We start from the raw sequence: 15,720 nt of genomic DNA, 5'->3' as shown, positions 1-15,720 counted from the left end.
GATATATTGAATGTGTGAGTGAAAATGGATTTTGCTGTAAGAAACTGTGAGTTTAGTGTGCACCTTGATGAGAGGAATCTAAAGGTAAACTAATATGTAACTGGAGAAAGATTAATAAATTGGTTTATTATCACATGGACTGAAATACAGTGAAAAGCTTGTCTTGCATACTGTTCATACAGATCAGATCATTACACAGAGTATTGAGGTAGTAAAAGGTAAAACAGCAACATAGTGCAGGATACAGTGTTACAGAGAGAATGCAGTGCAGGTTGACAGTGCAGAATACAGTGTTACTGTTACAGAGAGAGTGCAGTGCAGGTAACCAGTGAGGACAGGGTGGGTAGACAGTAAGTGCAGGTAACAGTGCAGAATACAGTGTTACAGTTACAGAGAGTGCAGTGCAGGTAGACAGCGAGGACAGTGCGGAATACAGTATTACTGTTACAGAGAGAGTGCAGTGCAGGTAGACAGTGAGGACAGGGTGGGTAGACAGTAAGCACAGGTAGACAGTGAGGAGATCAAGACAGAAGGGTCTGGACGTTAATGTGCCTGAACCACAAGGTTTAACAAGGAAGTGGTTAGACCTCAAGACATAGGAGCAGAATTAGACTATTCAGCCCATCAAGTGTGTGCCATCATACCATCATGGCTGACTTATTATCCCTCTCAACCCCATTTCCTCGCCTTCTCCCCATAAACTCTCTGACTAAACATGAATCTATCAGCCTCTGTCTAAAATATACCCAATTTGACCTCCACAGCCGTCTATGCCAATGAGTTCCACAGATTCACTGTGCCCTAGCCAAAGAAATTCCTCCTCATCTCTGTTCTAAAGGGACATCCGTCGACTCTGAGGCTGTGTCCTCTGGTTTTAGGCTCCCCCACCATAGGAATCACCCTCTCTCCATCTACTCTGTTGAGGCCTTTCAACATCCAATAGGTTTCAATGAGATCCCCCCCACCCCCCATTCTTCTAAGCTCCAGCAAGTACAGAGTCGTATGTTAACCCTTTCATTCCCAAAATCATTCTTGTGAACCCTCTGGACCCTCTCCAATGCCAGCACACCTTTACCTAGATAACGGGCTCGAAACTGCTCACAACACTCCAAATGAGGTTTGTCCAATGGCTTATAAAGCCTCAGCATTACATTCTTGCTCTTGTATTCTAGTTGCCTCAAAATAAATGCTAACACTACATTTGCCTACCTTACCACCAACTCAACCTGCAAGTTAACCTTTAGGGAATCCTGCACAAGGACTCCCAAGTCCCTTTGCAATTCTGATTTCTGAATTTTCACCGTATTTAGAAAATAGTCTGCACCTTAATTCCTTCTACCAAAGTGCATGACCATACACTTCCCTACACTATATTCCATCTGTCACTTCTTTGCCCATTCTCCCAGTTAGTCTAAGTCCTTCTGCAGATTCTCTGCTTCCTCAGCACTACCTGCCCCTCCACCTACCTTCGTATTGTCCGCAAACTAGCTCACAAAGCCATCAATTCAGTCTTGATGAAGGTTCTCAGACCTTTTCCATCAACGCTGACTGGCCTGCTGAGTTCCTCCAGCATTTTGTGTCTGTTGCAACTATTTAGTCATTTTGTTCCCCTTATTTAAAAAATGTTACAGTGGTAATGGAAACAATCTAAAAGAGGTTCATAAGGCTAATATCTGGGATGAGAATTGCCCAGTCATGAGTGAATAAAGAAGTTCACTCTATATTCTTTAAAAATTTAAGATTAGTTTCATTTCTTACATGTACATTGAAATATTGAAACATACAGTGAAATGTGTTGTTTGTGTCAATGACCAACGCAGTCCGAGGATGTGCTGGGGGCAGCCGACTAGTATCACCATTCTTCTGACACTAATATAGCATGTCTTCGACTTACTAACCCTAACCCGTACATCTTTGGAATGTAGGAGGAAACCCACACAGTCACGGAAAGAACGTACAAGCTCTTTATTGACGGGGCAGGAACTGAACCGCCGTCACTGGCAGTGGAACGTGTTACGTTGACCGCTACACTACCTTACCATACTGACCTTTGTCGTTTAGAAGAGAGTGGATTCTGTTTGCCTCACAGCAGAAAGAACGTCACTGAGCTGGAAAGTGTGCAGGAAAGATTCAGAAGGAAAGAGCGAAAGATTAGCTTTATTTGTCACACAAACATCAAAACATCGAAACATACGGTGAAGTGTACATTTATATCAATGACTAACACATATGAGGATGTGCTGGGGGCAGCCCACAAGTGTCGGCATGCTTCTTACGCCATCATAACATGTCCACAACTTATCCTGACTTGTGCGTCTTTGGAATGGGGGAGGAAATTGAAGCATTCAGAGCACACCCACGTGGTCATGGGGAGAATGTACAAATACCATGCAGACAGTGGCAGGAATTGAACCCCAGCTGATGATCACTGCTGCTTTAACCACAACGCCCGATTTTCAGAAATCTTTCCACTTTCATTACACATGTAGTGCAAACGTAAAAATGATTTGTGTGTGTGTGTGGTTGAACGCTCTTGAATATCAAGTCTTCTCTCAGCCTGGAGTTCACCAAGGGATGTTGAAAAGCTCCTATAGATTGTAAGAAGATTAGATCGGGAGTTGGGATCTGTCTTTACCTCCGCAGCTCATGTGACATCAGGAACAAGAAAGGCAAGGGGCCTTCAACTTTCTCTCTACCTAATCTTTTGTTTATGTTGTAGGGAAATCCACTTTAACGTTGTCTCTGTCTGGCATTAAGGAGGTTTTGATCTTTGTCTGGCATTAATAAAATCGGTCTGCCCTTTGCACCGCTATTTATTCCTCATAACTGTGCCCATTATTTGTACGTTCTCGCTGCCGAGTGAGCTGCTCGGGTTTACTGGTGGAGAGGTGTTTTTGTGTGGCTCCTCGCATCACGGGCGCTGGAATCAGTTAGTCAGGCACTTGTTGAAAGTGAAAGGAGAGGATTACTACAAGACAGCTGATCATTTTGAATGAATAACTGGGGCAGAAGTTGGTGGCCGTGGGTTTTGGGTCGAACTGGGCTCAGAAAGCACTGGTGCATTATAGTTTAAACTAATAGGAGTCAGCCAACTCTCTGTCTGACAGTTGTCATTTATGTTCAATGCTGCCACAAGCAAATTTTCATCAGGACCATAAGAAATAGGAGCAGAATTAGGCCATTCAGCCCATTCAGTCTACTTCACCATTCCATCATGGCAGATTTACTATCCCTCTCAACCCTATTCTCCTGCCTTCTCCCTGTAACCTTTGACATCCTGACTAATCAAGAACCTACCAGCCTCCGCCTTAAATATACTCGATGACTTGGCCTCCACAGCTACCTGTGGCAATGAATTCCACAGATTCACCACCCTCTGGCTACAGAAATTCCTCCTTAGCTCTGTTCTAAGGGGACATCCTTCTATTTTGAGGCTGTACAGTCTGATCCTAGACTGTCCCACTACAGGAAACATCCTAGAGATTAAACTAACAAGAGTCAACCACCTCGCTGTCTGCCAGTCATTGATATTCAACAGTGCTACAGTCAAATTTCCCAACATATCTCAGTGATAATAGACCTGATTCTGATTTCTCTAACTTCTAGTAATTTCTCTCCCTTGCCCTCTTCTGTCTTTTTCCATTCCCCATTCTGGTTTCCCTCTTACCCCCTCATTCTTCTCACCTGCCCATCACCTTCTTCTGGCATCCCTCCTGTCTCCCTTTCTCCCTTGGTCTACTCTCCTCTCCAATCAGATTCCTTCTTCTTCATCCCCTTACCTCCTCCAGCTATCAGCTCCCAGCTTCTTACTTCATCACTCTTCCCCTACGCATCCATTTTACCCCCTCGGCTGATCTCACTTGTCAAGTGCTAGGTTGTCTTTCCTCTCCCCATGTGTTCCTGTTTTGGCTCATGCCCCCTTCCTTTCCAGTCCTGATGAAAGGTCTCAGCCTGGAATGTCAATTGTTTATTCCTCTCTATAGATACTGCCTGACCTATTGAGTTCTTCCAACATTTGTGTGTGTTGCTCTAATTTTGTTGTTTTTAAGATTCCTTGGAGGGATTTGAGCTCCTGTCACAGTATCAGCAACGGTGTACTCAGAACTCTAACTGATAATGGGTGAAAGAAGGGTCATTTTGTGTGGTGTGTGACTCTGTGAGCTGAGGTGGTGTGTACATCACTGCAAACACCTGTGAATGCCAGTCAGCTGTGTGGGCGGAGAGTCCGAGGCATTATTTTCAGACGCTGTTATTAGTGTGGGGCAGGAGCAAGATTAAAGTTTGACAAGGATGATACCAAGACCAGAAGGCCTGAGTTATTGGAAGAGGTTCACTAGGCTAAGTCTTTATTCCTTGAATCACAGGAGAATGAATGTGGCGCGTGGCCAGATGGTTATGGTGTTGGACTAGCGATCTGAAGGTTGTGAGGTCCATGAGCAAGACACTTAACCACACACTACTCCAGTCCACCCAGATGAAAATGGGTACTGGCAAAATGCTGGGGGTTAACCTTGCGATAGACTGGAGTCCTATCCGGGGGGCAGTCTCGTACTCTCAGTCGCTTCACGCCACAGAAACCGGCATAAGCACCGGCCTGATGAGCCTATAAGGCTGAGGACAGACTTTAACTTAACAGGAGAATGAGGGGTGACCTTTTAGAAATGTTTAAAATTAAGAGAGGCATAGATAAAGTGGATGGTTACAATCTTTTCCGCTGGTAGGGGCAATCCAAAGCTAAGGGACACAGGTTTCAGATGAGAGGGGAAATATTTAAGAGGGACCTTTTTCACCGAGAGGGTAGTGAGTGTATGGAACGAGCTGCCAGAGGAAGTGGTTGAGGCAGGTACAATGGTATCATTTACGAAGAATTTGGACAGGTGCACGTAGGGATGGGGCTTCCAAACACAGGAAATTGGGTGGGCACTGTGGTCAACATAAGCTGGTTGTGCCGAAGGGCCCGTATCCATGTGTTATTGCTCTGTGACTGCAGTTCTCAAACTCTTTCTGCTCATGGCCCTCTTGTGACTTTCATTTACCTCTCTGGCCCCCACCCTCCATCGTCTACGTTTGTTGCTAAAGTTTTTATTTAATTCTAATAAGCTCTCAATCTGTGCCTTAACAGGTTATAGGTATTATTATATGTTAAATATATAATGTCCGAAGTGTATATGAAAAATAAAACTATTTCAAAGCTCTGAACTGGGTATATATAATGTTCCTCCAACCAGCAACGAAAAAGAGCTTGATATTGTTTCTTTGGGTATTTGATTCCCATTGGAGGATCAGAGGTGGAGAGGGTCAGCAACTTTAAATTACTCAGTGGATCATTTCACAGGACCTGTCTTGGGCCCAGCACTTCAGTGCAATTACAAAGAAAACATGCCAGCTCCTCTACTTCCTCAGGAGTCTGCAAAGATTTGGCATGACATCTAAGACTTTGACAACTATAGATATGGTGGCGTGTATATTGACTGGCTGCATCACAGCCTGATATGGAAACACCAATGCCCTTGAATGGCAAATTTTATTGAAAGTAGTGGACACAGCCCAGCCCAGCCCATCGCAGATAAAGCCCTCCCCACCATTGAGCAGATTTACATGGAGCACTGTCGCAAGAAAGCAGCATCTGTCATCTGGGACCTCCAGCACCAAGGACATGCTCTCTTCTTGCTGCTGCCATTGGGAAGAAGGTACAGAAATCTCAGGATCGCAACACCAGGTTCAGGAAGTTATTACCTCTCAACTATCAGACTTTTGAACCAAAGCGAATAACTTCACCTCAACTTCTCTTGTCCCATCATTGAAATGTTCCCACAACCAATGGGCTTGACTCACTTTCAAAGGCTCTTCATCTCATGCTCTTGATATTTTTTACTCATTTATGTTTTATTATTATTTTTTCTTTCTTTCTTTTTTTTGCAAACTAGTTGATCACCCAAGCTGGAGTGGGTCTTTCATTGATTCTATTATGGTTGTCATTCTAGTATGGATTTATTGAGTGTGCCCACAAGAAAATGAATCTCAGGGCTGTATATGTACTTCGATAATAAGTTTGCTTTAAACTTTGAACGTTAAACTAGTGAGATCTTTGCACCTGATGCAAACTAGTGGGTTTTTGCATATCTGGTTGCAACTTAGTTAAAGATAATTGGAGATCACCATCATTTAGCAGTTTAGGAGTTTCTGGAAGATGACTCCACTGCAGTAACAGAAGCCTTCGTGTCACATTTTTAAAGTATTATAACACCCATGGGTCAGTAGCAGGCAAACTGAACCAGCTTCCTGCTGCATACTCATTCATTGGCCTTGCTGAAGACAACCCCGCCCATTCTTCAATTTGTTCATGATACTCATAACTGTTTTAATACAAAAACAGGCCATGTCAGGCTTTCCATATTAACCCCCTTCTGATAAGGATTTTGATATGGAAAACCTGGCAACTTCTAACACTTAATTATCTAAAACAGAGTTGCCATAATCACTTGCTGTTAGAGCGTGTTGTAGGGTGTCCTGCTGCGTCACACCCGGCCACTGTTTAATGAGTGATTGGAAGGTGGATGAGGATCGGGGCTCAGCTGGCTGCCTTGCAGCATGTGAATGGTGATCTGTGCGCGGTCGAGCAGGAGCAGAGATTGACGTGCCGTGCTCCCCTCACGCACAGGCTAAGCTCTTTTGCTGCCTCATTTGCTCCATCTACCATATTTTCCCATTCATTTCATTCAGGGTTCCAATTAAGCTAAATATATTTATTTCTTTTTATTAGTAATATTTCTTTAAAACTTGGAACTTATACAGAAAGTCCTATGGCCCCCAGTTTCTTGTCTTTTCCCTACGAAAGCCAGCACTGTATTGGTATAGGAATTGGTTATGATTGTCACATGGACAGAGATACAGTGGGAAGCTTGTCTTGATTCTGTTCATACAGATCAGACCTTTACACATTGATTGAGGGAGTACAAGGTAAAACAATAACATAATGCAGAATAAAGTGTAACAGCTATGGAGGAGGTGCCCGTGATGCTGCTGCAAGTATGTTTTTCATTGTACCTGTGTGTAGAAGTACTTGTGAAGATGACAATAAACTCAACTTTGACTGTGAGTGCACTCCACCAGCAAGTGTCAGCTTTCCAAGGAGTGAAATGGAAGTTTGACTTCCCGCTGAGGCTGTTTGCTTTCTCCCCTTCAGGTCTTGGACGATTATAGTGTCATTGGCCGTTCCCTGTTCAAGAAGGAGACCAACATACAGCTGTTTGTTGGAATGAAGGTCAAACTGTCAATGGGTGAAGTCGGAGTGATCGATGGGGGCTTTGGCCAGAGCGGCAAATTCAAAATCCGAATTCCAGGTAGGTGCTCACTTAGCCAAGGAATTATTTCAACAAGGGAGAAGTAAATTGCTCCCTTTGTACTTGTGCGAGCTCCCAAACAAAATTCTGTCCAATTAGATCCCTCTTTCCCAGATCTGCGTCTTATTTTGCTCTAGGATGAGTGACAACATTTGGGGCTTAAATTTTCCTTTTTCTTATTTTTGGTTAATCTTAAGTGTGTTTTCTGTTTATTTTTAGTATTTGATGTCTTTGGTTATTGATAAACTTCAGCCAAACGATGCTTAATTTTTTTCCTTTTTATTCCAATTTTGGATGTATATTCTATATTTTTAGTAAATTGGTGTTGTTAGTTATTGATAAACTTCAGCCAATCAATACATGAAGTTCCATTCTCGAGCACAAGTAGGTTGAATTTGGTAATAATATGTGGTATTTAAAATGAAATTACCTTCTTAGAACTTGCTATCATCCACCAGATCACTATTGTCTTGCCACTGACCAATGCAAACAGATACATAAAGTAGGTCTGTGGTTTGGAGATGCATTTTGGAAGAAATGTGATTGAAAATTTAAACTTTGCATTGATGACACTTGTTGATATCAGAGTATTTTATTAATAAAATGAACTTATTTCAGTAGTTAAGTTGCTATGATTTTCTTACCTTTGGTTTAAGTTAATTAAAACGGGAAAATGCACACCTCAAATATTACTTGGCATGTAGTTATTTGCATATTGAGCCATGGTTTATCGGACATCCATCTATCCGTGACATTTTCTTCTGAGTTTGCTCATATACGAGGGGTGATTGATAAGTTCGTGACCTAAGGTAGAAGGAGTCAATTTTAGAAAACCTAGCACATTTATTTTTCAACATAGTCCCCTCCTACATTTTCACACTTAGTCCAGTGGTCGTGGAGCATATGGATCTTGGACCTCCAGAAAGTGTCCACAGCAGGGGTGATTGATAAGTTCGTGGCCTAAGGTAGAAGGAGATGAATTATACAGCTCTCGTTACGTGCACATGCAGTTCAACTCTTTGAGTGATTATGCAGAAAGGTTGCGGTTAATAACTCGTCAGTTAATATCTCATCGGGGTGATTGATAAGTTCGTGGCCTAAGGTAGAAGGCGATGAGTTATTAACTTCTTACTTTCTGCATAAGGTCAGGTAGCAACTTGGGAGAGAAATAAACAGACCATGTTTCAGGCCGAGGCTCTTCATCAAGATCTTGATAGAAGGCCTTATCCCAGAACGTTGACTGTTTATTCCTTTCCCTAACTGCTGCCTGATCTGCAGAGTTCCTCCAGCACTCTGTGAGTGTTCGTCAAGATATCCAGCGTCTGCAGAATTTTGTGGATTCACATTTGCACTTTGGTTATTTGTCAGTCTTGTTTGTGTGTAGTTTTTCATTGCTTCTATTGCCTTTCTTTTTTCTACTGTGAATGCTTGCAACAAAATGAATCTGTGGTGGCATATACTTTGATAAAAAATTTACTTTGGATTTTAAACTTTGAACTTCATGGTTTATTTGCATTGATTTTGAGTTGCTCGTGTATCAAAGTTCAAAGTAAATTTATAATTGAAGTATGCATACTACATAGAACCTTAGGATTCATCCCCTTACAGGCCAGCCTCAAGTCAAGGAAACCCAATAGAACCCATTAAAAAAAGACTGTCAAACACCCAATGGGCAGAAAACCATCTAGTTGTGTAAACATCAAAAGCCAGCCAAACAACTGAAGTTGACAAAAGTGAGTCCACAGCCATGAAGCCGGTCATCACTGCAGCCGATTCGGGAGACTGTTGGCTGCAGGCCACATCCTCAGTTCAGCGTAGAGATGAGTGAACCTTACTAAGTAGTGAGCTGAGCCAGCCCATTTCTCGCGTCTGGCCCCTGCACTCTGACCTTTTCAATCTGGCCCGGTGCTTAAATCATCCAAGCCTTGGGTCCTTGGTCGTTCCTCTCTCTCGGACCCGGGCGCCGCCACCTCGATTCACCTTGTACCCAACCTTTCCAACTGGTTCATTGTTAATGTCCACAGTATTTAGCAAATCTGGTCTAACTTAACATTTGCCTTCTTCTTCAGGCTGCTGTACAATATTAGTGTACAGTCCAGCTTTGCAATGAAGTACTGTAGTACAGGAGCCTCAGGACTCACACCACCAGGTTCAGGAAGAGTTATTACCCCTCAACCATCAGGCCCTTAAACCAAATTGATTAACTTCACTTGCCCCATCATTGAAATGGTCCCATAACCAATGGATTCACTTTCAAGGACTCTTCATCTCATGTTCTCAATGTTTATTGCTTATTTATTTATTTATTATTCTTATTTCTTTCTTTTTGTATTTGCGCACTAGTTGAATGCCCAAGTTGATATGGTCTCCTATTGATTATGTTATGGTTATGGTTATAATTCTGATTTATTGAGTATGCGTGCAGGAAAATGAATCTTAGGGTTGTAATTGGTGACATACATGTACTTTGATAATAAATTTACTTCAAACTCAAGCTGTCCACATCATGGAAACCTGCCTGCGTTTGGCCTATATCGCCATTGACCTTTCCTGTCCAAGAGCCCATCAATCATATTTTAGATATCGTTATACCTGCCTCTACCAATTTCTCCAGCTCTTCATTCCATATACCTACCTCTGTGTGAAAAGATTTACCCTCAGGTCAACTTTGAATCTTGCCCCTTGACTTTCAGGCTCCTCTACCCTGGGGAAAAAGACTGCCACCATTGCCCCTCATGATTTTATAAACCTTTACAGGGTCAGACCTCAGCCACCTATTGTCCAGGGAAAATTGCCCCAGCCTGTCCAATCTCTCCCTATAGCTCGAGCTGCCAGAACTCATTAACATCTGCAATCTTTCTGATTTAATAACATCTTGGCAATCAGAATGGCACTCAATATCCCTGTAAAACTTTCCTATCCATGTTCCTTCCTGCCTAGTATGTCTAAAATACAGCAAGGAGTGGCTTCAGATTTGAGGAGTAAAATTTCTAAACTTGCAGAAGCTTGGAATCAATTGTAAACAATGTGGAACACACCAGTCCTCATTGAGGGCCAAGTGGTGGAAAGGGTGAGCGGCTTCAAGTTCCTGGTGTCAGCATCTTAGAGGGTCTATCCTGGGCCCAACATATTGATGAAATCATAAAGAAGACACAACAACTGCTATAATTTATGATGAGCTTAAGGAGATTTAGTATGTGACCAAAGACTTCTGCTCGAAAAGTCTTTTGAGACCAAAGAGCAGATTTCTACACATGTACCATGTTTGTTTGTTTAATTAACTTCATATTTCTTATTGTAACTTTTAGTAATGTTTTAATGTTTGTCACTGTACTGCTACAAAACAAAAAAAATTTCACGACGTATGTCTGTGATAATAAACCAGTTCTGAGGATGACAAGGTGCACATGGCTTGACTGAACGAGCAGACACGGCATGTGATTATTGTTTCTGAAAAGTGTGAGGCGAGCACAGCTGAAGCTGGTATGATGGAAGCCTTCAAGAGGTTCTTAGATAGCCACCTGAAGTGCAGGAAACAGAGGCATATGGACATTGTGTAGGCAGAAGGGATTACTTTAGTCAGGCATTTGAATCAGAATCAGGTTTATCATCACTGACATATGTTGTGAAATGCGTTGTTTTGTAGCAGCAGTAGAGTCATCATCATCATTATGGGCCATGTTGTATGACGTGAGCCTTCCTGTCCATGTGGGTTGTTCAACGATTGCACTTCTTGTAATCTTCAGGCACCTGTCCCTCCTCCCTGATGGTAGTAATGAGAAAAGGCCACTCCCAGATGGAGAGGTTCCTCAGTGCTGGATCATCACCATGGTTACGTGCCGTGCCATATGACGTGGGCAGTCATGGTCCTATGACCGCAACTGTCCTTGGCAAATTTCTCTACAGAAGTGGTTTGCCATTGCCTTTTTCTGGGCAGAGTCTTTACAAGAGGGGTGACCCCAGCCATTATCAATACTCCTCAGCGATTGTCTGCCTGGCGTCAGTGGTTGCATAACCAGGACTTGTGATATGCACTAGCTGCTCATACAACCACCCACTACCTCCACCAATGGCTTCACATGACCCTGAACAGGGGCTAAGCAGGTGCTACACCTTGCCAAAGGGTGACTTACAGGCTAATGGAGAAAGGGAGCACCTTACACCTCCTTTGATAGAGACATATCTACACCCCACCACCCAAGGAGTTTAGTGCAATACATTTTAAAAATCTCTGTACTTAAAAGAGGAATAGTGAGGCAGTGTTCATGGGTTCATAGACCATTCAGAAATCTGACAGCGGAGGGAAAGAAGCTGTTTCTAAAATTAAAACAGATTTAATTAGTTTGACACATCTTGGGCTGAAGGGCCTGTTCCTGTACTCTTACTGTTCTGTGTTCTACATTCTGGAAGAGGGTATACAGTACTGTGCAAAAGACTTAGGCACCCTAGAGTTTTTGTATGATTTCAGATAGTATGGCCTCCACAGGGCCCTGATCTCAATATCATTGAGGTTGTCTGGGATTACCAGGAGAGACAGAAGCAAATAAGACAACCAAAATCTGCTGAAAAACTGTGGCACATTCTCCAAGGTGCTCAGAACAACTTACCAACTGATTTACTTATAAAACTGCACAACAGTGTACCTATGAGAATTGGTGCAGATATAAAGGCAAAGGATGGTCACACCAAATATTAAAAACAAGAGAAAATCTGCAGCTGCTGGAAATCCGAGCAACACGTACAAAATGCTGGATGAATTCAGCAGGCCAGGCAGCATCTATGGAAAAAAGTACAGTTGACATTTCGGGCCAAAACCCTTAGGGCTGGTGAAGGGTTTCAGCCAGAAACGTTGACTGTACTTTTTTTCCATAGATGCTGCCTAGCCTGCTGAGTTCCTCCAGCATTCTGTGTGTGTTGGTCACATCAGATATTGATTTGATTTAGTTTTTTAGCTGTTTAGCTCTTTATGGTAAGTTTTTGATATTTAGAAACTTTTCATTGTTTTTGAAGGCATCTCCACTTGACAGAATTCTCTTTGACATGTACCTAAGACTTGCACAGTACGTGTGCATTTTCCTTGAACATACTGAGAGAGAGGGAGAGATGGAGGGGATCAGTGGATACAGGTTTAATGGAGACGGCTGAGCTAGGTGACGATCGTTGACAAATCTCATAGGATCCAGAGCTAAATCTGTTCATTTCTGCCGTCACTGGAGCCCAGTCTTTCTGCCATCATCAGATTCTCTCTCATGCCACGCCAAACATGAAATGTATAAAATCATGTAGGACATAGACAGGGTGAACGCACACAGTCTTTTACCTAGGGTTGGGGAGTCAAGAGCTAGAGACCGTAGGTTTAAGGTGCGAAGGGAAAGTTTAATAGTAACGGGGGGGGGGGGGGGTGGTAATTGTAGCATCCAGAGAGTGGTCACTATGTGGTATGGGCTTCTAGAACAGGGGCTCTTAACCATTTTTACGTCACCGATCCCTTTGGCTGTCCGGTGAAGCCTATGGACCCTTCCTCAGAATAATATAGTCATAGTCATACTTTATTGATCCCGGGGGAAATTGGTTTTCGTTACAGTTGCACCATAAATAATAAATAGTAATAGAACCATAAATAGTTAAATAGTAATATGTAAATTATGCCAGGAAATAAGTCCAGGACCAGCCTATTGGTTCAGGGCATTTGACCCTCCAAGGGAGGAGTTGTAAAGTTTGATAGCCACAGGCAGGAATGACTTCCGATGACGCTCTGTGTTGCATCTCGGTGGAATGAGTCTCTGGCTGAATGTACTCCTGTGCCCAACCAGTACATTATGTAGTGGATGGGAGACATTGTCCAAGATGGCATGCAACTTGGACAGCATCCTCTTTTCAGACACCACCGTGAGAGAGTCCAGTTCCATCCCCACAACATCACTAGCCTTACGAATGAGTTTGTTGATTCTGTTGGTGTCTGCTACCCTCAGCCTGCTGCCCCAGCACACAACAGCAAACATGATAGCACTGGTCACCACAGACTCGTAGAACATCCTCAGCATCGTCCGGCAGATGTTAAAGGACCTCAGTCTCCTCAAGAAATAGAGATTTAAATATATAAAATCAAAGGCATCGGGTTACAAAAGACACCAATTATATTGAAATACAGTTATCAAAATATTTTAAAAAAACAGATTTGTGATATAGTAATACTGTGTATGTGCTTCTTTATTAATACATTAAATAATAAGACTATACATTTAAAATACAGGCAAGTTAAAATTAATTTTTATTTTAAAAATAAAATAAACGCCATCACTGATAGCGATATGCTAACGGTTATGCTACTCTGCCACCCAAGCTTATTGGTCGTAAAATCCTCCGTGACACCCTGAGCTTGTAAATAATTCTTTGTATTTCTTTTTATGACCGCCCATTACCTTTTATGGGATCTTTCTGTGCACAAATTGGATGCAGTGTTTCCTATGGTAACTTGAAAGTAATTTTGGCTGGCTGTCAAGTGTTATGAAGAGCTCCATCATAAATTCAAGTTTTGTTTTGTTGGCAAAGGTTCCTGTGAGTGAAATGATTGATGTGGAGGGTAGATGTCAAGTGCAGTTCAGATCCCTGCTTGGGGCTGCGGGAGTGTCTGCCGTGGTTTGTGGCGAAAGGGGAAACGTTTCCTGTGGAGAGTTTTTCTTTCCTCAGTGTCACTCTGTACATTACCTCTGGCCCATGTGCAGTTTTATTCAGGGCATATTCAAAATGCAACAACTGAACTCCTTCTTCAAAGGCTTTTTTTGACGTAAAATGCTTGTGGTTAAATGGCACCGGATGTTAGTTTCCTGGCAGAATTCCTAATTAAAACCATTTCAGACCAATGTTTTACAATAAATAGCTGATTAATGTGTCTTAAAAATCAAAAATAGAAATTCCAATCTGCTTTAACCCTTCACGTGCTGATGGTTCCAGAGAATTCCTTTACTCCGTAGTGCAAAGTTGAAAGTGAATTTATTATCAAAGTACATATGTGTCACCATATACAACCTTGAGATTCATTTTCTTGCGGGCATACTCAATAAATCCAATACCATAATGGAATCTATGAAAGACCATATCAACAGGGCAGCACAAGAAAAGAAAAAGAAATGATGATGATGGTAATAATACATAAATAGATAGATAAATAAATAAATAGATAAATAAGCAAGAAAGCAAGCAATAAATATAGAGAACATGAGATGTAGAGTCCTTGAAAGTGGGTCCATAGATTGTGGGAATAGTTCAGTGATGGGACAAGTAAAGTTATTCTCACTGGTTCAAGAACCTGATGGCTGAGGGGTAGTTACTGTTCCTGAACCTGATGTTGTGAATCCTGAGGCTCCTGTACCTTCTTCTTGAATAAGCATCCAGAAGAAAGCGTGTCCTGGCCGGTGGGTGTCCCTGATAACGGATGCTGCTTTCCTGCAACAACGCTCCATGTAGGTGTGGTCAGTGGTGGGGAGGGCTTTACCCATGACGGACTGGGCCATATCCTCTAATTTTTGTAGGATTTTCTATTCAAGAGCATTGGTTTCTTCATACCAGGCTGTGATGCAGCCAGTTAATCTACACTCCACTGCACAGCTATAGAAGATAGTCAAAGTTTTAGATGTTACATCAAGTTTTTGCAAACTCCTAAAGATGTTAAGGAGCTGCCATACTTTCTTCATAATTGCACTTATGTGCTGGGCCCAGGACAGGTCTTCTGAAATTATAACACTGAGGAATGTAAAGTTGCTGACCCTCTCTACCTCTGAACCTCTGATGAGGACTGGCTCATGGGCCTCCAGACAATAATCAGCTGCTTGGTCTTGCTGACATTGAGAGAGAGGTTGTTGTTGTAGCTGCACTCATTCAGATTTTCATTCTCCCTCCTGCCTGCTGATTCATCACCACCTTTGATTTGGCCCACAACAGTGGTGTCATCAGCAAACAAATATGGCATTGGAGCTGTGCTTAGCCACACAGTCATAAGTGTAAAGTGAGTAGAGCAGGGAGCTAAGCACACAGCCTTGTGGTGCACCTGTGCTGATAGAGATCATGAAGGAGATGTTGTTGCCAATCCAAACTGACTGCGGTCCACAAGTGAGGAAATCCCGGATCCAATTGCACAAGGAATTATTGAAGCCAATGTGTTGGAGCTTATTGATTAGTTTTGAGGGGATGATAGTATTGAATGCCGAGTTGTAGTTGATAAGGAGCATCTTGATATATGTATCTTTGCTGTCCAGATGTTCCAGGGTTGAGTAAAAAGCCAATGAAATAGCATCTGCAGTGGACCTGTTGTGCTGGTAGGCCAAGTCACTTCTCAGGCAGGAGTTGAAATGTTTTATCACCAACCTCTAAAAACACT

The 15,720-nt window shown here is 42.5% G+C and overlaps 1 protein-coding gene across 2 annotated transcripts in view; it reads left to right on the top strand.

Moving 5' to 3' along the window:
• Positions 1-15,720, top strand: part of eefsec (eukaryotic elongation factor, selenocysteine-tRNA-specific) — a 491,014-nt gene that overhangs the window by 306,279 nt on the left and 169,015 nt on the right. For both annotated transcript variants that reach the window (XM_072280243.1, XM_072280242.1), the window contains exon 6: positions 7,187-7,343. In XM_072280243.1, coding sequence (XP_072136344.1) covers positions 7,187-7,343 — 157 coding nt within the window. The remainder of the gene's footprint in view (positions 1-7,186; positions 7,344-15,720) is intronic.

Source organism: Mobula birostris, chromosome 16 (assembly GCF_030028105.1).
Source record: "Mobula birostris isolate sMobBir1 chromosome 16, sMobBir1.hap1, whole genome shotgun sequence".
Taxonomy (NCBI): domain Eukaryota; kingdom Metazoa; phylum Chordata; class Chondrichthyes; order Myliobatiformes; family Myliobatidae; genus Mobula; species Mobula birostris.
Note: the sequence above shows the minus strand (reverse complement) of the source record. Positions and strands in the feature narration are given on the sequence as shown.